This window comes from Monomorium pharaonis, chromosome 5, assembly GCF_013373865.1.
Source record: "Monomorium pharaonis isolate MP-MQ-018 chromosome 5, ASM1337386v2, whole genome shotgun sequence".
NCBI classification, from domain to species: domain Eukaryota; kingdom Metazoa; phylum Arthropoda; class Insecta; order Hymenoptera; family Formicidae; genus Monomorium; species Monomorium pharaonis.
In genome coordinates, this window is record NC_050471.1 from 26667045 (window position 1) to 26687523 (window position 20479).

Consider the following 20479-nt stretch of genomic DNA (forward strand, 5'->3'; position numbering starts at 1 on the left):
GACGACGGCCAGGATTTTTGGAATGTTTTTTGGCATGTTTTTGGCCTTGCTCTTTAAATAAAGACCAAATCTTTGTAAGGATAAAAAAATTTATCGAAAAATTCAGGTAAAAATTAATCGAAGCTTGTCAAGGGGTCTTAAGGAAAATGGGTGTCACGCGAAATCTTTGCCAGGAGAAAGGCGCTTTTAATGTACAACTTTTGTGTAACTTTTAATGGGGCGTAATCATGATTCGCTGCAACATGCTTTTGATTGTCGAAAACTTGGGTAAAATCTGTTAAAGCTTTCACGACGGTTTAATTGTTAATTCGTTTTCGGGGAGCGCATACATAAAGCGATTCCGAATATAGCATGTAACGTCGAGGGAGAGGAAGAAGGAGACGAAGGAAGGTCCATCCCTTATCTTCTCTTTCTCTCTCTTTCTTTGTCTTTCTTTCTTCCCCTGGAAGGTCCTTCGCGAAGAAACGCGCCGGAGACAACTATCGCGCCGCTGATCTCGCCTAGTTAGCCTTTCCTCCCTCGGTCCTCTCCCCCCTTTACCCGGCCCTTCGTGCCCTCACCTGTAGTACCTCTCGTTGGTGCAGCTCGTCCTTCCTTCAGCGAGCGCGGAACCGATACGCGGGACTCGCCTCATAAATATAGCCGAGGAACGGAGGCGTAGGGGGCGACGGGAGGAGAGAAAACCGACGGGGGTACGAGAGGGAGAGGGAAGGGCGAGCCTACAAATTGCTACAGCGCATTGTGGTGTCACTCCGGCCTGTTACGACACGGACCCGGCATCTCGCCGGAATGGTGTCCGCGCGCGCGGTTCTCCTCTCCTTCCTTCGCGTCTCCCTATCCCCTCCCCCTCCTCCACCGGTTCCCCATCGTGCGTTCTCCTCGCGGAGATTGCCGGCCGACTAAGGACCGAGACGGGAGGGGCCCCCCTACATGCGTGTAAACGCGTCTTTACACCGATAACTCGCCTGTTCCGCTGCAAGTGAAGCAAGCGGGATCTCTTTTGAGCCTCTGGGGGGAGGGAGAAGGTTGCAACTCTCCTGTGCGCGAAGGGTGAATTCGAGTCGGGAGCGACTGGACGCTAGAAACTCGAAACAGCTGGTTTTCAAAATGGATAAAACCCCGAAATATTTGAGATTCAGGATGTCGAATATTTTTAAACTTTTCATGCCTTTTAACAATTAATATTATTCAGGTATTGTTTAACTGATTAGAATAATCAAAGTTGAGCCTTTAAAATTTTTTTGCTAGTGGCTATTTAAAATTTTTTAAATAAATTAATTAATGAATTTTACGATCTTTTGTAATTTAAAGTTTAAATTATAGTTAAAATTAAACTTTTAGAATTAAGGTTATATATAAAACTCTTCGAATATGTTCTTCTTAAATATGTTAATGTATGAAATCTTACCTTAATTCTTCAATTTCATCAAAAAATTATAAGAAATCCCCAAAGCTTAGGTGAGCCATATTGGACCATTACGAGTACCTTACATCTCGGCGAAACTCAATGCCGCCCCACAATGCAACCATCGACGAGCCCAGCATCCGCCACGGCCGGGTACGTATACGCGTCAATGTATTAAGAACCGCGTCTATCGGCGACACGAGGCTCGCTCGCGCGTTACATCTCGCTCTCGGGGGGAGGAGAGACGAGGTGAGATGGAGATCGTTCGATCGAGAGGAGAGCGTTCGATTAAGCGGACGAAAAAGAGAGCCAGCCCCGGGGAGGTGTCGCTATCGGGCGATCTCTACTGGGCGCGATGATACGCGAGAACTTACTAGAGAGAGGAATCACATATCTCGAGGGGAGGCGCGGCCGGCTCGTCATATTAGCAACGATACAACAACGGCAACAACAACAACAGGCGCGGAAGAAAGGGGAGACGCGCCTCCCACGGGCCAGTGTCTCTCAGGCCCCGCTCGAGCCCGCCGAACTCCCCGCATCTCACCCCTTTTTTCCTGCCGTTCTCTCGTACCTGCCATTAATTAAAATGTATTTGATCAACACGTAATCGCAAAACAGCTGAGAGTCGACGAATCTCGAAAGGGGAACGTGAGTTTCCATCCTTTACGAACGGGCCCCGCCGTCTGAGAACCGTCGCCTCTGCGCGAGATCGATGGCGAGCGGGGCGATGGGAGATATTCTTTACGGCGAACACGATTCAATAAAGCATTCTATAAAATCATCGCTTATTAATTTGACGCTCGCGCACGGCGGGGGTCGCCGCTGGGACCCCCGCGGGGCGCCTCGCTTCTCCTTTATCCCGCTCTGCATCGCCGATCGCCGCCGCGATACTCGACCCGAGCCCCCGGGAGGAAGAAAGAGAGAGAGAGAGAGAGAGAGAGAGAGAGAGAGAAATGCACGGGCCCTCCCACGGGCCCTACGTAACACTGGGCACCCTCAGGTGGCGCGATGGTGGACCCCGGGCGCCTTGTTTCGAAATTGCGGCAACGTTAGCGCGCAGGAATTTACCATATTATTTACGGGCGTGGGGAGGGGCGAAAGGGAGGAAGAGAAGGAGGGATAAGGCCGATGATCCCTCCCCGTGATATAACAGGAACGAGAGAACTGGCCTTTGTAATGTAATAGAGAATAGATATTAATGGATGCCTATCGGCATATCGGTGCTCGATACCCGACATTTTTTAATTTCCGTACGCTTTCTCGTCCGGGGATCAAATTACATCGCGGCGGTAAATTGAATCGCGTAAACTCCCGCACGACTTAATTCATCCCTTAACAATTTCCGCGGAAAGGTATGTCGCGGTGATGTAACGTCATCGTTTCTCATCTCCTTCTCTCTCTCTCTCTCTCTCACGGTCTCTCCCAGTCTCTCCCCGTCTCTCCCGGTCTCTCCCGGTCTCTCCCCGTCTCTACTCGTCTCTCCTCGTCTCTCCTCATCTCTCCCGGTCTCTCCCCATTTCTCCCGGTCTCTACCCGTCTTTCCCCGTCTCTCCCCGTCTCTCCCCATCTCTCCCCGTCTCTCCCGGTTTCTCCTAGTCTCTACTGGTAGATATGGGAGAAACGCAATTGAATAAATTGCAAGTAGCACAGAGTCGGGCTATGCGAGTAATATTACAATGTAATAGATACACCAGAATAGAACATATGTTACAAGCGTTGCAATTTATGTCTATAAAAGAGAGACTACACTATAATGTACGTATATTTATATTTAAGATTTTACATAACTTGGTGCCAAATTACTTAAGAAATAGACTAGAAGTAATTAGTAATGAAAATAGAAGAAAAACAAGACAGGGACTATCGCAATAAAATTCGTTATAACTAAAAGTGCGCAAAAAAGCGTGTGTTACGAGGGCATGAAATTATACAATACCTTGCCAGCAGAAATTAGAAGTTGTGAACTTGTGAAAAAATTGATGTATTTAAACGAATGTTAAAAAAGCATGTATGTAAATCTATGTAAAACATAATAGCTGAGAAAGCTAAATAAACTTCAATCAATCAACATCTCTCTCTTACGCGTTATTTTAATTCAGATTACTCGGGACTAAATTAAATTAATATTTACAAAGATAGAGAGACCGGGATATATAGTAAATTTACACACCGCACACAAAATACTGGCGAAAAATCCTCTCTCGAGACATGAGTTCTTCGAGAGGAGACACGCAGCTCCTCTCTCTCTCTCTCTCTCTCTCTCTCTCTCTCTCTCTCTCTCTCTCTCTCTCTCTCTCTCTTTCTCTCTCTTTCACGATTTTATTATCGGTTTACAACGTGGCCGCGTACAAAGTGCGAGATGAGTGCCCGGTGTAAAGTGAAAAGAAAACTAATTCTCTTTTCTGTTGGGAAAGGCTGGGCGAGGGTAGTCTCTCCCCTGGTCTCTCGTCGTTCCGAGACGAGTGACGAGGCGCGCGATTAATGCGCACAAATTTTAATCGAACGAGGATGACCAGATTCCACGACTAATCGCGCCGTCGCGCTCCGCATGACTGTATTTATAAACTTGACGGAGAGAGATACCGCGATCGAGAGAGGAGGCACGGTTGCCGCAACCGGCCGTCGTGCGAGATACGAGATAAGGGAGCACCGGGTTGAGTACAAAATATTGACGACGTCAGAGAAAGGGAAGGGGCAGGGAAGAGGGAGGGAGGGAGCCTTATCGGTTAGCGCGCTTTTCGCTCGCGCGGGGCCGAAACCCGCGCCGTTTTTCGTCGCTCCGCTTCCGAGTCGTACGAATGTTGGCACCGTCGGAATTCGCCGTAAAAGGCAGAAAGACCGGAGCAGAGAGGGTGGAAGAGAGAAAGAGAAAGAAAAAGGAGGGAGAAAGAGAAGGAGAAGCGGTGACGGTCGTGCCGCTCCGGGAGTCACGGATCGCGATCGTTATCGCCGTCACATGTGCGATGCGCGGCGAAAAGAGTATCGGTGCCTTATAAAAGTGCCGCCGATTCCAGCGGAATCGTTCCTACGTGGCAGAGGTTAGTCAAAGAAGCGGGGTTCGACGAAACACGCGGGTCAATAACACGGAGGGAGGAGAAAAGAATGCCTCAGCGGGTCCCCTTGATATTCCTAAAATCTCTTTGTTGCATAGGTCTTCACTGGCAATCCCCGGTGAAGAATTAATTATGCAGATTTTCAATTGCAGAGATTCAACGTACGTGACTTTAACGGCGGAACACTTGGACTTTTAATTAATTCTTAATTAATCGCCGGCAACGTCAGCCCGTTATTTATATATAAAGAAAAGGAAATTATCTTGTCCTTATTCTAGATTAATATATATTATCTCCATCTTTAGCTTAGAAAGATTAAAAGAAGTGTTAGCTTTCTCAAATTATTTAATTGTAAGTTAATGTGTAGCGATGAGTTTAGAATGTACTTTCGTTCCGATACGGACTTGTAATGCATTAGTAATTGTTGTGACACGAGCTTTATAGAAATACGATTTAAATCGCTTTTATTTCAAATCACCTATAAATAATAAATCATTCATTAAGTCTGTTATCGATTTACTTTTTTTTGAGAGCTAGAATGTTATATGTAAAATTATGCTTAAAAAAATTTTTTAAAGGAACAAATAACTTATTCTAAAATTTTACAACTCTCTCTCTCTCTCTCTCTCTCTCTCTCTCTCTCTCTCTCTCTCTCTCTCTCTCTCTCTCTCTCTCTCTCTCTCTCTCTCTCAAGGGAAATCAACTTCCACTAATAATGGAGATGAGAATTTTTTTCATGATACGGAGAAAAAAAATTGCAATTTGTGAATCGACAGCTGAACTGTCCTTTCATATTTGATTTAAAATCTAAATCTGAAAAATAAACTCTTACTTTTTATCTACATCAAACAAACTTTTTTAAATATAACATTATATATACACCGTTAATAATGGAATTCTTTTTAATTATAGCCAACATATGTATCACGTAGAAATTATTTGCCAAAAACTATATAAAAAACTTTCATGAAATAAAGATTCTTATAAAATAAAGATTTATAAGTAAAAATATGAGTATACTGTTTTTATACCTTAAATTCTTTTGCTTAACAACATTATCTAGATAAAACGATATAAAATTTTATCTAGAGATAAATTAAAATTGAATCTTTATCTTATACACACGTTTACATTTACATGTAGTTTATCTTATCTTTATCTTGATAAGTTATAATCATCTAAGCGTAACACACGTCGCCAGGTAATTTATCTTAGTATAATCTGCGAGATACCGAATTGCAAAAAGTTTCAAAAAGTGATATAAAACGTCCATTTAGACTTTCTTTAAAAAAAAAAGTCAAGATTTGTATAGAACGTACAATTGTGAGACACACAAATACAATTTTCTAAAAAATACAAATAAACAAATAAATTGAAAAAAGAAAAAGAAATTTTACTTCAATAATATACTGTTTGATATAAAATAATGAACAACAGCTCCTCGTATTCGGACGGGAGTATATTAAAAATAGAGATAAGAAAATCAAATTAATAGAAAATGGAAATTATAATAAGATTGATCAAGTAGAATTATTATTTATGGTGCGATAGTATCTCGAATTTATTTTAATCGTGAGTACCAAGACAACGTAGATACGCGAAAAAAATGTACAGGCGACGAAGTGAAAGGGGGGAGGGGAGGAGGGAAGGAACGACGTATTAGCGGGTGGAAGAGGGGACGGGCCCGCTATTTTAACACGGCGTTATTAACTCAATTACGGTCGCTCCCAATTAGCAGTCACGCGCACGAGCCGGCTTCGCAATAATTACTCGGCCATTAACGTCGGTGTCCCACGAGAGGGCCCCAATGCACGTCGCAAACGCACGATTTTCCTGTCCCACTATGGGGGACCTCCGGAAACAGTCCTAGAAATTTCCAGGATGCTGAAAATTCGCGCCAATTTTCTAATTAACAACAATACTTCATAATATAAATTTGTTTCACCTTTTCTACAATAAAACGGGATTGGCAACTTTTTCACAAAGTTGCAATGTTACGCTTTAAAAAAAAATATTGTTATTTTTCTCAATACTGCAATTAATTTAAGACAAATGTATCGGGACTTTTCGATAGATCTTTTCTAGAGATAATTTCGACGATTAAAAAAAAAAAAAAGATTGCGAGGATCGAGCTAGAATTGTTGCGAACATGAGCGATTTCCTCAAAATGAAATCAATAGGTTCGCGAGGCAAGAACATCGTGAAACAGGGTACCGGGGAGAGAGAAAGAGAGAAAGAGAGGATAAGGAGAAGGGAGGAGGAAGGGGGCGAGACAGAAGGAGAAAAAGGTATACCCGGTCCGACGAGTCGCTCGCCACGTGAAAGTGGGTTCCAACTTTCGTGATCGAGCCACGTGATCGCGAGATCGCATGCCCGCGTCGCGACAAGGGCGAAGGGGGCGACGAAAAGGATCCAGACACACTGGATCTGGGCCCGGGATCTCGTCTGGCCTCGATCGTTTCGCGATCGCGGCGCGAGAAAAGAGGAACGGAGAAGCGAGCGCGAAGACGCGAGAGATTCGCGAAAAACTGCGACGGCGAAACTGAACCGCGAGCATCGACTTATACTTTCCGTTCGCGATTTTTCTTCTGCTCGAACAAAAAAAAGAATCGGCACGAATTCAGAGGATATTTGCGACGATTCGCCTCATGGGAACCTTCTTCATTCGAGTGTCGATCGCTAGCGCGACGTCGTTTCTTCAAATCGCAATTTAAATGAGACTCGAATATCGCTGATGTTGTTGACCTAGCAAAATTATCAAATTAGGCTAATGTATTTTAATTGCAATGTTGCAGAATTGTTACATAAATAAATTAATGAATTAACACAGTCTTTATAATATTGAATAAATTAAATTGACTTATTTGATTGCTCGTTTGATTTAATTGTCATTTAATCTCGAAGATTAATTCATCCAATTTTCAATTAATTCATTCATTTAAAAAAGGTCCTAGGTTTCGTGTACATCACAGGCAGACAAATGTGCGTGCGAGCCGGAAGCTGAGATGGGCAACGAAATGGGCGATCGAAAATCGGACACCTCGTCAAAGGGCGAGAGGGCCGATTGCCGAGGGCTAATTATACAAACGCGCGAAATCCGCGTAATCGCGCGACAGTCACATCTATCATGTCAGCCATGTGCGTGCGTGCGTGCGTGCTTGCATACGTGCGTGCATGCGTGCGTGCGTACTCGTACTATGGAGTCCCACTAGAATCGAAAGGTCAGCTGACAGTCGGCTGCGGTAACCGAACGCTTCGCGTTATCAGGTAAGCAAAAAATTCGCGATGCTTTCGACAGGAAAAGGAGAAGAATTCAGAGTGCGCCAATCGACCGAGAAATTCAACGTGCATTTCTCGGAATGGAACAAACTTACCTTTTTTTTACTTTTTTTACTCTCGCAATTCTTATTTTACATTTTCTTAATAGATACAAAACCGCAAAGATTTTTCTTGGCAGTTTAATAAATTCCGTCACATTAAGCCAATAATTATTCTGCACGTAGATATTAATTCTGATATCCTGATAATATAATTAATCCCTGAGAATTTAATGCCGAATTTTTTTACGCCAGCAAAATTCTTGATTAGTAGAAACTCCATCCCTAAATGCAGTAAAGATAACAATAACGTTAACGTATATACGTATAATTGTATTAAATCTGTTGTGCGTATTTTAATATTACCAATATAGTTTTATCGATTGCTTATCTATACATGTAGATGTCACATAACAGATTCGATAGATTGATATCAATATCTTGTTATCTACTGCTATTTATTTATTTAGCTTCATCATTACAAAGCAATAATGTACTTGATAAATATCAAATTAAATTTAAATCTCATTTCGAAATAAAATTTTCAATTAACTTATCTTCTTCCTCTGGAGAATTAATTTATAATTACAATGGATTTTATTGTAAATTGAATTTTCAACAAGATTTTCTTTACAATACAATTTTTTTAACCTGGCTTTATCAAATTTTTTAAGATTAAAATGAGAAAATCGTTTCAAGTATGATAAAGTTACAAAATATACATATAAATTTAGTTCAAAATTCAACATACTGTCGGGAAAAAATAACAAACACAACAATAAAGTATTAATAAAGGAATAAAGATTAACTAAACACTATATATCTCATTTTTGTTCCATCCCTGAGACAATTATGTCCTTTATACTTAATCTTTTGCCTCTCCGAAAGACAGAATGGATCGTTTTGTCGCGAGAAACTCGTTCTCCTTCGGCGTCGCGAATTAATTTATTCGGTCGTTGATTTATTCTCGATGGAATTTATTGCTTCCATCGGCAGAGAGAAAGAGAGAGAAGAAAAGAGGAAAGAGAGAAATAGCGAATTTTTTTTTAGGTCGGCAACGAATTTCTAAGCACGTTTCCTCGACATCGATAACAGTATCACGATTTTCGCAAATTATTTAAACAAACTTGAGAATTTTAAGCAATTCTGTTTTTGAAAAGTAACAAACCTTGCAAATAATTTGTTAACCAATCTCTTTCTAACGTCGTAAGGTTCGATAATTAACCTATACGTTAACATTTCAAACAACATAATTAGTAAAAGACACTAACGTTTATATTTGAAAAATCTAATCTGCAAAACGTCAAGAATATTATTTCGTCATTTAGCTCCGATCTTACATTGCAATTATTATTATTAAAATATATTGCAATGTTTGCACCGCATATGACTAAAAGTTATAATTTAAACGCTTGTAGCGATTGCCCGATACTACAATCGCCCGAATAATTCACGCGTAATTGACTCTCGAACTTCAAAACTCGAAACACCAATTCCCGAGGCGCCGTCGCCGTTTTCGAAAATTCGCGCCGGCCGCGCGATACTCCGAACTGCACTCCTAACCGTAAGGCCTGGTCTACAATAGCCGGAGTAAGCATGGAGTAAGAAGAGTAAAATAATTTTCTTCTGCGCTGTGATTGACCAAGCGTTAAGAAAAGCAGGAGTAGGAGTAAGACGAAATAAAAATAATTTATTTCGCTTATGCCCGCTTTCTTACACTGGATTAACCCTTTTACGCCTAGTCTTACTTCTTACTCCAGTTATTGTAAATCAGGCCTAATCCTTCGTCGTCTCGCAGAATTCGAATCTCGGGCAGGCGAAATTCAAGCCAATCCGCGATTCGGACGCGATTATCGTCGAGATATTCGTCTCGAGTCCATGTCCACCGGTGTACGTCGACTCCGAAAGCCAATTTAGACCTGTGGCACACACACTTTCCGTAAGACGTAACACAGTGAGATTTTCGACACACTGGATTGGACGACCGTAATCGCAATCGATCGAATTGAGAATACGTGATTGGTCGAAACCTTACTGTTACGTCTTACGAAAGGTATGTGTGATGGTCATTACTCTCTACCTTTTTTTCTAGTTCTAAGAATTAGGAAAAGGCGACAGACACGTTGTATATGTGTGAATTAGGATCAAAGTTAATTTACTTTGGTACAAACGAGTCTTAGAATTATGTAAAAAAAAAAAAGAGGGGAGTAAATTGAACCGGAGATTGGACTCCTCGCGCGCGGCGAACGGATTCAAATTTACGATGACAAGCATGATGGCGGCGTCAAGAGGTATCTCGCGAAGAAAAGAAATAAGCGACATACCATTACACACGCACGTACGCAGGGCGGACACGAGCGGAACGAAACGGACATACCGCGCCAGGCACGTGTCGTCACACCGAGCCGGCGGCCCAAGAAAAACATAAAGCGAAGCATTAATTCGGGGGACGTAAACTCACGTTTCAGCGGCTTGGGGTTGCTCTGCTTGCGACGTGACATCCTCTGCGCTCTGCCATCACCCGCTCAGCGTGGACATGTCTCGTTGGTTGGTGCCAGGCGGCGTGGAGTGCGACGATGGGGCGGCGTGCGGTTGATCAGCGATGACGATCACACAGGCGACGAGACGGACGGTCAAACAGAATCGCGGACACAGCACACGTGCGACAGCAGCGTGCGGAGGAGGAGGGAAGCGGGAAGGCGACGAAGGAGGAAAAGAAGCAGCGAGAGAAGCCGACGGACGATCAGCGCGGGACGCGACAACAGAAAAAGAAAGAGAGAAAGAGAGAGACGCACTTCCCGGCGACGACGGCGTGAAGGCAGCCACGGATTTTCCCGTCCGTAGCGCGATGGTAATTTCGCCAAGTAACGACGACGTGGGTGCGTGCGTGCGTACAAGTGACGGTTAAACGGCGCGACGGTGCCGGCAGCGCGGCGCTTCCGGGAAACGCGAATGCGCCAATCACGTTCGAACGCGGCCGCTGTCAGCGCGCAACTAAACAAACGCGCCGCCAAACACTTCCCCCACTCCCTATCCGCGCGCCGCCGCCGCCGCTGCGGCGTAACCGCGTGAGTGCGCTGCTGGAAGGAGGGGGGAAAGGGCCGGCGCGCGGCAAAGTTTGAATGCCGCGCCGCGCGATTGCAGTGTGTATGGTGTGTGTGTGTGCGTGTGCAGGGTCATGGGGAGGGTAGTTGCACGTCGACGAAAATTCGGATACTACCGCCATCTCGAGGGATGTCGCGGAGGAAGAAATGGAAGAGTAATGGTCACACGAAAATGAACTTACCTACACGCGCGCGCGTGCAACGGTACGATCGCGCGGATCTCGCTTGATGGAAACTGTCGCACATTTAAAACATGTTCGCTAGTCTCGCACACCGCCCGAGGAGCGGGTGAAATCGAAAGGCTTGGGGCTCGATTCTTGAATTCATTCGGAAGAGAAACGTATTCGCAAATTCCGTTCTTACAGAAAAGTTGGAAATTTATTGGCTATCGTATTGGCTGTTAACCAATAAACTTGCAACTTTTCTGTTAGAGCAAGTATTTGCGTATACGTTTTTCTTGCGAACGGTTTCTAAGAATCGAGCCTCTGTTCTTTGTCGCTGCACTGCTGCAATAAGTTGGAATGAGAAAAAAGATATTTGTCTCATTCTAACTTACACGATACGATTTTTCCATGCTATATCGCATATACGAGACGTCTTATTACGTGTCCCGATTGGCTCGGATGATTATATTACCAATCGTAAGCCAATCGTAAGACACCTCGTATGCGTAGTTAGCATGAAATCGTGTGCTGAAGGCTGAAGGCTTCGTCATTTGCATCATTTGCGTCAGAGCAGCAGTACAGAGCGGCAACGAAGGAAAGGAGAATAGCGACAAGCCGGCTCGGTAAAATATAAAAGTACACTCGTCACCGCTTACTATTATCTTTGCCGAAACTGAAGCGTGTTGGAACGTGTTGAAGCGCACGTCCGGGTGCATTGAACTCAATTGAACTGCGTATCACGAGTGCGTTTGGGGCCATTTCGGACTTGTCTCGCTGTACGCTGGAAGTAGAATAAAATTTGGGGCGACGTGGATGTGGAAACAGAGAGGACACAGCTTGGTTTTGTGAGTATCTTTCTCGTATAGTTTTGTGTTTCTCCATTATGTCGATGACGCGATCACTTGCACTGAATTTGAATTGCGCATATATGACAACGCCATGAGAGCATGCGAGAAAATTCGAGAAAAACGGCACGGCGTGGGAGATATATAAAGGGTGACCGGCATTCTACTCGAATCAAGCAACGGTCAGGTACTGTCGTGACGAAGACTCGGACTCTCGTACAAACGTAAACGGCGTGCCTACGCATGTACTCAACTCTCGAACGTTCTGTATTACCGACGCGTTGTGATTTGTTATATTGTAATATCATTGAATTTATTAAACGTGCGCGATTATCCACGCAACAATTACTGCTTTAATATACCGATAATTTCTCGCATGCTCGTTCATTTATTTCATCTTTTTTATCTATGGAAGCCGTTAGTTTTGCATGCGAAAAAAAAAGATTAACGCCGTTGAAATTTAGAGCTGCGTAATTTTTCACACATACATGATTAATTATGTAAGTTATGTACATTCCCTTTTATTTCACGACGTGGAAAGTTGGCGGAAAAAGATATGTGGAAAATAAATTACTTGAGAGAAAAAAATTATGTTAAATTAATTCGGGAATAAGTAAAATTTCACGAGTGAAAGGATACGTTCTCATATTGAAGATATGTACATCTTGTGTATGCAATGTAACAGAATATTTCTATATATGCATTGCAAAATTTGTACAGAAAAATTTCTACTGATAATTTACTATGAAGATTTACTCTGTTTAGAGTAGATTGTTCCAACTTCTTGGTAAATTTACCTATCAAGTAAATATATGTTTGTCTTCATTTATTTAAGAAAAGAAATGAAGATAGACACATGCCTACCTGGTAGATAAGTTACCAAGAAGTTGCAACAATCGACTCTTAATTCATTATGATTCGTTAAACCTAATATTTTACACAAGGAAAAAGAAAGAGAGGGATTGCAGAAATGTTTTTTATCAAAAAATTCAATAATAATATTAATTCACAAAAAGACACGGAAAATCTAAACGTTCTATACAGAGTTGAGTAGGTTAATATATTTTTTTAACTAAATTAAATTAAAATTAATGGATTATAAAATTAATTTAGTTAAGTTAAAAATTACATAAATAAACTAATTTAGTTAAAGTTACGTTAAAATTAATTTAACTCAAGTTACAGTAAAAGTTAATTTTAAGAAGCTTTATTCATATTAAATTAAAAAACTATATAATTTATTTACGTCAGATTACCAACATAATTACAATATCGATTATCAAATATATTAAATTTTATTTATAAATTAAATTATAATATTAATTATATGAAATAACAGAGAAATATTGTTTTTATGCAGAAATGTATTTTTATTTTATAATTTTTTCTTTTGCCCAGATAAAATTTTTAATTTAGAAAAAAGTTAATAAGTTAAAGTTTATACGTTCCAAAAATAACTAGTTAAAATTAAAAATTAAATCATTTAAAATTAACTAATTTAAATTAAAAGTTATTAACTTTTTAACTTTATTATTAACTTTCAACTTTTTAACCAGTTACTATCTAACTCTGGCTCTATATGATATAATTATTAATATAGTTTAGTTACTTCTGACTAGGTATTTTTTGAACCAATCTTATTTGATGCTTTTTAAACATGACTTGTATATATTTTCAACAATCTCCTCTTTCTACTGACAAAGGTTGCGGAGGGCGGACGTGCTTTCTAACACGTCTCCCAAAACAATACTTCACGTTCACGCATTAATACTCATAGACATCTAATGTACTCAAAGTAACTTATACAAGGTATTTTTATATATTTTTAATCAATCTAATTATTCATTATGTAATCGGAGAGGTGTAAAAATGGGTTACTTATTAATTTCTTGGTAATTTCGAATTACACTTGATAAGGGCCAGAAATCGTCTTTTGGCTTTTATCAGGATTTTTACATTTATTTGCCATTATTTTGTTCATTAATGCTTTAATATTATCTTTTTCTTTTTCTTTAAAAACTTCTGTTGCATAATCTGAAAATGGTAAATTTTTAATCATACCTCAAAATTGTTTCATATACATTATATAATATTTAAAAAGACAGGCCTGGTTTCGAATTTACCAAATTTGGTTTCAAATCGAAAAGTCGATTTTTGTATCATAAAACATTTTTATAAAAAATTTTATACAAAAAGAGCTTCCCAATCATTGGGTGTACACACTCAATGTTCGAGTATAAACACTCAAATCTTTGGTGTAAATACTCAAGATTTGAGCGTATACATCTAAAACTCCTAAAATCGAGTATGAACACTCAATTTTGAGTGTAAACCCTCAAAATTAAAGTGTTTTTTTTTCCGTAAGGATAGACCATATACATATGGCTATATAAGACTATACTTAAATAGGATTTACAAGAATGGTATAATTACATATTCTCATATATGGCCATGTAAGATCATTTATGATTGCACTTTTATTTCTTATATGACGATATATAAACATATATAAATATATTTATTAATATGAACAAATAGGAGGTATTTTTTCCCGGGTAGTGTTGCGTCGAGACGCTTTCACACACACACACACACACACACACACACACACTTTCTCACGGAAAGGAAACTAGGCGAGATCTCGTAAGAACACCAACTTTATTAATCGGAACGGAAACGGATTTACAAAGAGTCCTCCGCGGCAGGAGTTCGGCACAAAACTGACTTACATAGATACATTTGTTTATAAATATTCTCCAGCAACCGATATCGATCGGTCCTACAGCTGACTGGCGGCGCGGAGGATACCGGGCGACACGCGGCGCGTAACAATAGTATGTGACCCCTCTGCAGATATACACACATACCAGTATTCCTAACAATTAACAAAACCAGAGAGCAGCTGCTGCCGTTGCCCCGGGCTGCCTGCTCCGAACGGAGCAATCGTTACAGCTCTATAACTCCGTTCCTTTCAATCAGATTAGCTTGAAACTTTCAGGGAATATTTTTGAATTGTCTTACTTTTAGGAAATAGCAAAATTGAAAAATCGATTTTTGTAAATTTACTGACTGCCACTAGCCCCTTAATGCAATACCATTTTAGGTTTTGACAAGGAGAGATCATATGACGGTTTTCGGACACGCGCCATTATCACTCACGCTAAATGTGCGGCCATTATCAAATACAATCTGTTTAATATTCAATTTCTGTCTGGAATTTTATATCCACGAAAATCAAACCAGCTGTGTCAAGTCAAATTAAAACGTCATGATTCATTAGCGTGTCGCGATTATGGCATAGGAAAAGGGTTGAGGTCACTTATTCTCGCCGGTCGCATGCACGTGAGAGGGATGCATAACTGGAGGGGGAAATTCGGCTGTGGTTGGTGGGGTGTAAGAGGGGTCTAGCCGGTCCAGGAACCATGGACTAGGCATAGCTCTCCTCGTGGATCATGAACGCAATGCCGCAGTGTCACAATGACCTCCGTGTCGTTAACACGGAGGTTATTATGATACTCCACAAACTGTGATCACGTGATAAACGTTCTCAAGTGAAACTCGGTAAAATTGTCTCGTGTGCAATGTTAGCAACATTTCTATTTGCCGCGACGCTCGCCGTTGCGAGGATCCAGGCTAGCCAAATGACGATGGAGGTTAAGCTACGCAATATTCACCTGACCAAGATAAAACCTTGTTTGTCCTCCTCCGGTAACATCGGTTGCCGGACGGTTCTCTACACTGCAAAAGTATTTTATTTTAAAACGCTTAAAATGTTCAAATCCTTGTAGTCATCTTAAACTTTTTTTCGTCTCCCCACGATAAAAATATTAAAATTATCACGTATAGCTATTCGATATTTTACGTAAGCAGCTCTACTTATTCGTTTATTATTTTTCCGTCGTAAATTATCATGCCAATATCTTGATTACCATATGGATAATGCAACGGATAAATGGTTCACGATTCCACGTTTGGATTCATTGTACTGATTTGTTGTAACGTTTTGTTATTTTTATTATAAATTGTTACATAAGTTTCTGGAATTTCTTTATTTGCTGTGGTAGAAAAAACAGCTGGAACTTCATTTACCCTTTGAACATTGTATCGACTGCGATCGATGCCTTGTTTTGTTAAAAATTCTAATTATAATTCCCGTATAATGTAATTTTCACTCATTTACTGCTGTGCTTGAATTTCTTCGTGTATCATTCGATAAAACTGGGCAAAAATATTATTTGTTTACATCGTGTTATTTATTAAATGTAAAATTTCTTTATCGAGATTGGAATTTTGATGTAGTCAATATTCTGTCGCTTTATTATTATCTACGATAAAAAGTTGACCATACCTTGGCATTTCATTTGGTGAGGGATATAACGCAGTATTAAATTGATAATAAATTTGTTCTTGAATTTTAAAACAATAAGGTCCGCGTCCTTGTGTGTCAAAATCCCAAATATATTTGCATTAAACGATGTGAATGAAAATGTATTATTATAACTTCAAATACGATTATAAAAATGGTTTGATTTTGGATGATTCCCAGTAAATAATTTATACATATAATAGTAAAAGTAATTAGAAGCATTTCAGTTTTTAGTGCAAAAGAGTATTAATTAATTTTTAAATATTTTTAAAAAGAAATCTATTACACATATTCTTTTATATCTACATTAAGTTTACATCTACATATTTAGTAAATATCTATAAATATTAATTAGGCTAATTGTTAATTTTTATGTTGTGTAAAAATGAAACGCATTTTTCAAGTGAGCTGATACTTTTCAAACAAGTTATAGACTTGATATTTCAAACAAAGCTATAGACTTTAACTTTTGTATATATGTGAGTTATATATTTGTTTATTGTGTGGTTTGCCGAATATTGAAACATTTCTATCATCTGAAATAAATTCCAATTTTAATATAATTTTGTCCGAAGTACTTTTAGATTTTTTTACTGAAAATTAGTTGCCGACTATTTTTGTGCGAAAAATGGAAGCTAGTTCTATTGTCAAATAAAAAATTCTAAATAAATTCTAATTTTTTATATAACTGATATTTATTTTTTTAAATTGAAAATTGGTTGCCGAGCCTATTTTTATGAAAAAAATTAATTTATAATTATAAACCCAAATGATTGTACGGATTCAACCATCCTTGTAGTAAAAGTGAAAAATTTCTTTAAATATCTTTAAAGAAAAATGTATATGTTGCTTCCATCGTACTTGTTAAGCAATAAAATTATTGACGAATCCTTATTACATAAAATTCAAGTATTAATTAGTATTTATATTTGTTTCTTTGCAGGTTCATAGAGACCTCATAGACACAACATAGAAATGACTATAGAAATGACAAAATGCGAATTTCCTACAAATTCATCCCACATACAATTTAAAGAACCACATGAAGTCTATTTAGAATTCCGATTTGAGTCCGCCCGTTTGAAAAGTTTCAAGGACTGGACGTTGTGGATGAACCCAGAAATACTTGCGGCAGCCGGATTTTATTATACAGGCGATGGTGACAAGGTGAAATGTTTCGATTGTCTGATAGAACTATATAAATGGCAGGCAGACGACAATCCAATGGTCGAGCATCAACGGTGGTCCGGCAGATGTAGATTTGTACGCAATATTCCATGCGGCAATGTGCCGATCAGCACAAATCCTAAAGTAAATCCAGCACCGGTGCCTAAAAGAGTGGATGTACGTAGAGCTTACGAAGACATCTACATGCCTTATTCTGGTCCAGACTATGAAAATCAAGAGATCGAAGAAAAAGTGAATCATATATTGCGAGAACTTGCGTCAGAATCGAAACATCCCGAATATGCCAGTTATCCTGCCAGATTAGCGTCATTCGACAGCTGGCCTAAAGCAATGTCGCAAACTACGGAAAAACTGGTGGCCGCTGGTTTTTATTACACAGGAAGTAGCGATGAGACATTGTGTTATCACTGTGGTCTAGGATTGAAAGATTGGGAGCCACAAGATGATCCTTGGGTACAGCATGCTAAGTGGTTTAAGTATTGTCGCTATTTGATCTTAGCCAAAGGGACGAAATTTATAAACAACATTACTGGAAGAACGTATATTGGAACAGTAAGTTTTTTAAAGTTATTTAATAAATATTTATTGTTATTACATAGAAAAAATTTACTCTCACAATCATAGTTATCTTGGGATAACATTGACTTCGAAAATTGTTATTATAACTTTAGTAAAATGTAGTAAAATTCTTCGAACTCATATTGTGCTATCATAATGTGGAAGATAAATCTTAAAAGAAAATTCTTTTGATATAGAACTGTATTTCTAATAAATATTTAAATTTATTTAAAAGATAGTAAAACAATTGTTCGCTGAATGCAATATCAATTTAAAATAATTTTTTATTAAAAAATTTTATTATTTAAAACAATTAAAAATATTTTTTTTCCAGGAAAACTTATCGAACGTAGCAACTATTGAATTAGATGAGAAATTTAAAAAAGTTGATGAACAATCTGTTCGACAAGGACGCAAAATTATGCAAAATTTTTGCGACAAGGACGCAAAATTATGCAAAATTTGCTGCAGGAGAAAAATACGAACTGCATTTATCCCATGTGGACATTTAGTAGCATGTGAACAATGTGCGAAAAATATGAAAAAATGTAACGTATGCCGTAAACCTGAACCTGATGATGAACTTACCATACTAGAATTCATACTCATAATATTTGTAGTCTTGTGTGTTGTATTACTGATAATATTAAAATATTAAAAAATTTTTTAATATTCGCATTGTGCTTCAATTTCACCAATGTTTATTTTTATTTCTCACAAATATATCGTCCGATTTATTTTAGTTTATTACAAGTCTTACGACAGTCCTTGTCAATCGATTTGATTATAGTTTTTCAATCACGCTTAGGGGTGGTAACATGCAGAGTCGCACTGTTTTAGCCCGCGTCGCGCACGTAGATGACAATGCCTAGGACCCTAAGTGCCCTGTGTCGTCTTACGGATCAACACGTTGTTTTCACAGAACTTGCCCCGAGGACTCTCGATTTTTGAATGCGTCCCTTGATGAGTCAGGCTCGTTATTGTATATGATTCTGGCCGGTTTCTTGTATTTTCTCGAGGATTCTCACAGAGTTACTTCTAGACCATGTCGTGGAGATTCGTATGCGCGCGTGACGGACGATGGTCGAATTTTTGTAACGAATGCCCTTTTGTTAAGCGGCTAGGCTAGTGCCATCCCGAACCGATACACAACATCGCCTAGGCACAACGGTCTTGAGTTATGTTAACGCATATTCGTACATATGCACATACAATTCGGGTATGATTCCCGAATTTTCGATCGTACACTTGTGATAAATAATCTGCAAATTCCGTTATCAGATTTTCTACTTATTATTATTATAAAGACTGACATACTTTCAGGCAAAACTAAATGACATGATTCATATAACATAACAATTAGCAGGTACGAGTTATGTAACGTTAAAAACTCTTGTTAATGAAATAAGAGGATATTCTCTACTTTATTGAGTTTAAAAAAGAGCTTGTTTTCAATAATTTTTCAAGCAAAAAGTATTAAAAACAAAGATTAAAATGCGGCTTTTGTAAAATTCTTTTTTAAGTTTAGGATGTCACATTCGTTTGGGGATATTTAACACTTTTGGCTGTAGTACGTTCACTCCTGTATTATTTTGATCATAGTGTAGTCTGTACAGTTCAGTTGATTCTTACGGTTTTTACAAGAAACTCGTATATCAGTTAGTTGTAAAAATAATTATTGATTTTTATAGGTTTTACTTTTTATCACATATCGAAGATTGGGTAGTAACTACTTAAAAGGTTGAAAGTTAATAATAAAGTTAAGAAGTTAATAGCTTTTAATTTAGTTAATTTTAAATAATTTAATTTTTAACTAATTGTTGTTGAAACGTATAAATTTTAACTTATTAACTATTTTCTTAAATTAAAAATTTTATCTGGGCAAAAGAAAAAATTAAAAAATAAAAATACATTTCCGCATGAAAACAATATTTCTCTGTTATTTCATATAACTAATATTATAACTTAATTTACAAATAAAATATTAAATATATTTGATGATCAATACTGTAATTATATTGGTAATCTGATTTAAATAAATTACATGAGTTTTTAATTCCATATAAAAGAGCTTTTCAAAATTAACTTTTATTTTAACTTGAGTTAAATTAATGTTAACGTAACTTTAACTGAGTTAGTTTTTTTATTTATGTAAGTTATTATGTAATGTATGTTTTAACTTAACTAAATTAATTTTATAATTCATTAACTTTAATTTAATTTAATTTAAAAAATATCTTAACTTACCCAATCCTGCATATCTAATAGGTAATGTATAGATACACAAGAATTTGGGAATTATAGATTTTCTCAGCAATTAACTTAAAATATAAAAACAAACAAAAATTTTAAAATTTAAGTTTGTATATCAATTAAATTACAATCAATATTAAAAACTTAAAATTCGTAAAATAACGACCGAAATTAAAATAAAATTAAATATAATATTAAGATACAATAATTTTTAGAAAGAATCGGC

The 20479-nt window shown here is 38.3% G+C and overlaps 2 protein-coding genes across 5 annotated transcripts in view; one reads left to right on the top strand and one right to left on the bottom strand.

The window, feature by feature from the left end:
• Positions 1-11215, bottom strand: part of LOC105835957 (zinc finger protein ZFPM1) — a 217271-nt gene extending 206056 nt beyond the window's left edge. The window contains exon 1 of the mRNA XM_036287774.1: positions 10237-11215. Coding sequence (XP_036143667.1) covers positions 10237-10276 — 40 coding nt within the window. The 5' untranslated portion in view covers positions 10277-11215. The remainder of the gene's footprint in view (positions 1-10236) is intronic.
• A 69-nt stretch (positions 11216-11284) lies between these two features.
• On the top strand, positions 11285-18672 carry LOC105829664 (death-associated inhibitor of apoptosis 1). Of its 4 annotated transcripts, none has more exons than XM_036287377.1 (3): positions 11285-11888; positions 17198-17994; positions 18335-18672. In XM_036287377.1, exons 2-3 carry the CDS (start codon positions 17230-17232, stop codon positions 18656-18658), a joined length of 1089 nt encoding a protein of 362 aa, XP_036143270.1. In that variant the 5' UTR covers positions 11285-11888; positions 17198-17229; the 3' UTR covers positions 18659-18672. The 4 variants fall into 4 exon arrangements, with proteins under 4 accessions (XP_036143270.1, XP_036143268.1, XP_036143269.1 ...); XM_036287375.1 differs by lacking the exon at positions 11285-11888 and adding an exon at positions 13330-15634; XM_036287376.1 differs by lacking the exon at positions 11285-11888 and adding an exon at positions 13330-15541.
• Positions 18673-20479: the final 1807 nt, after the last annotated feature.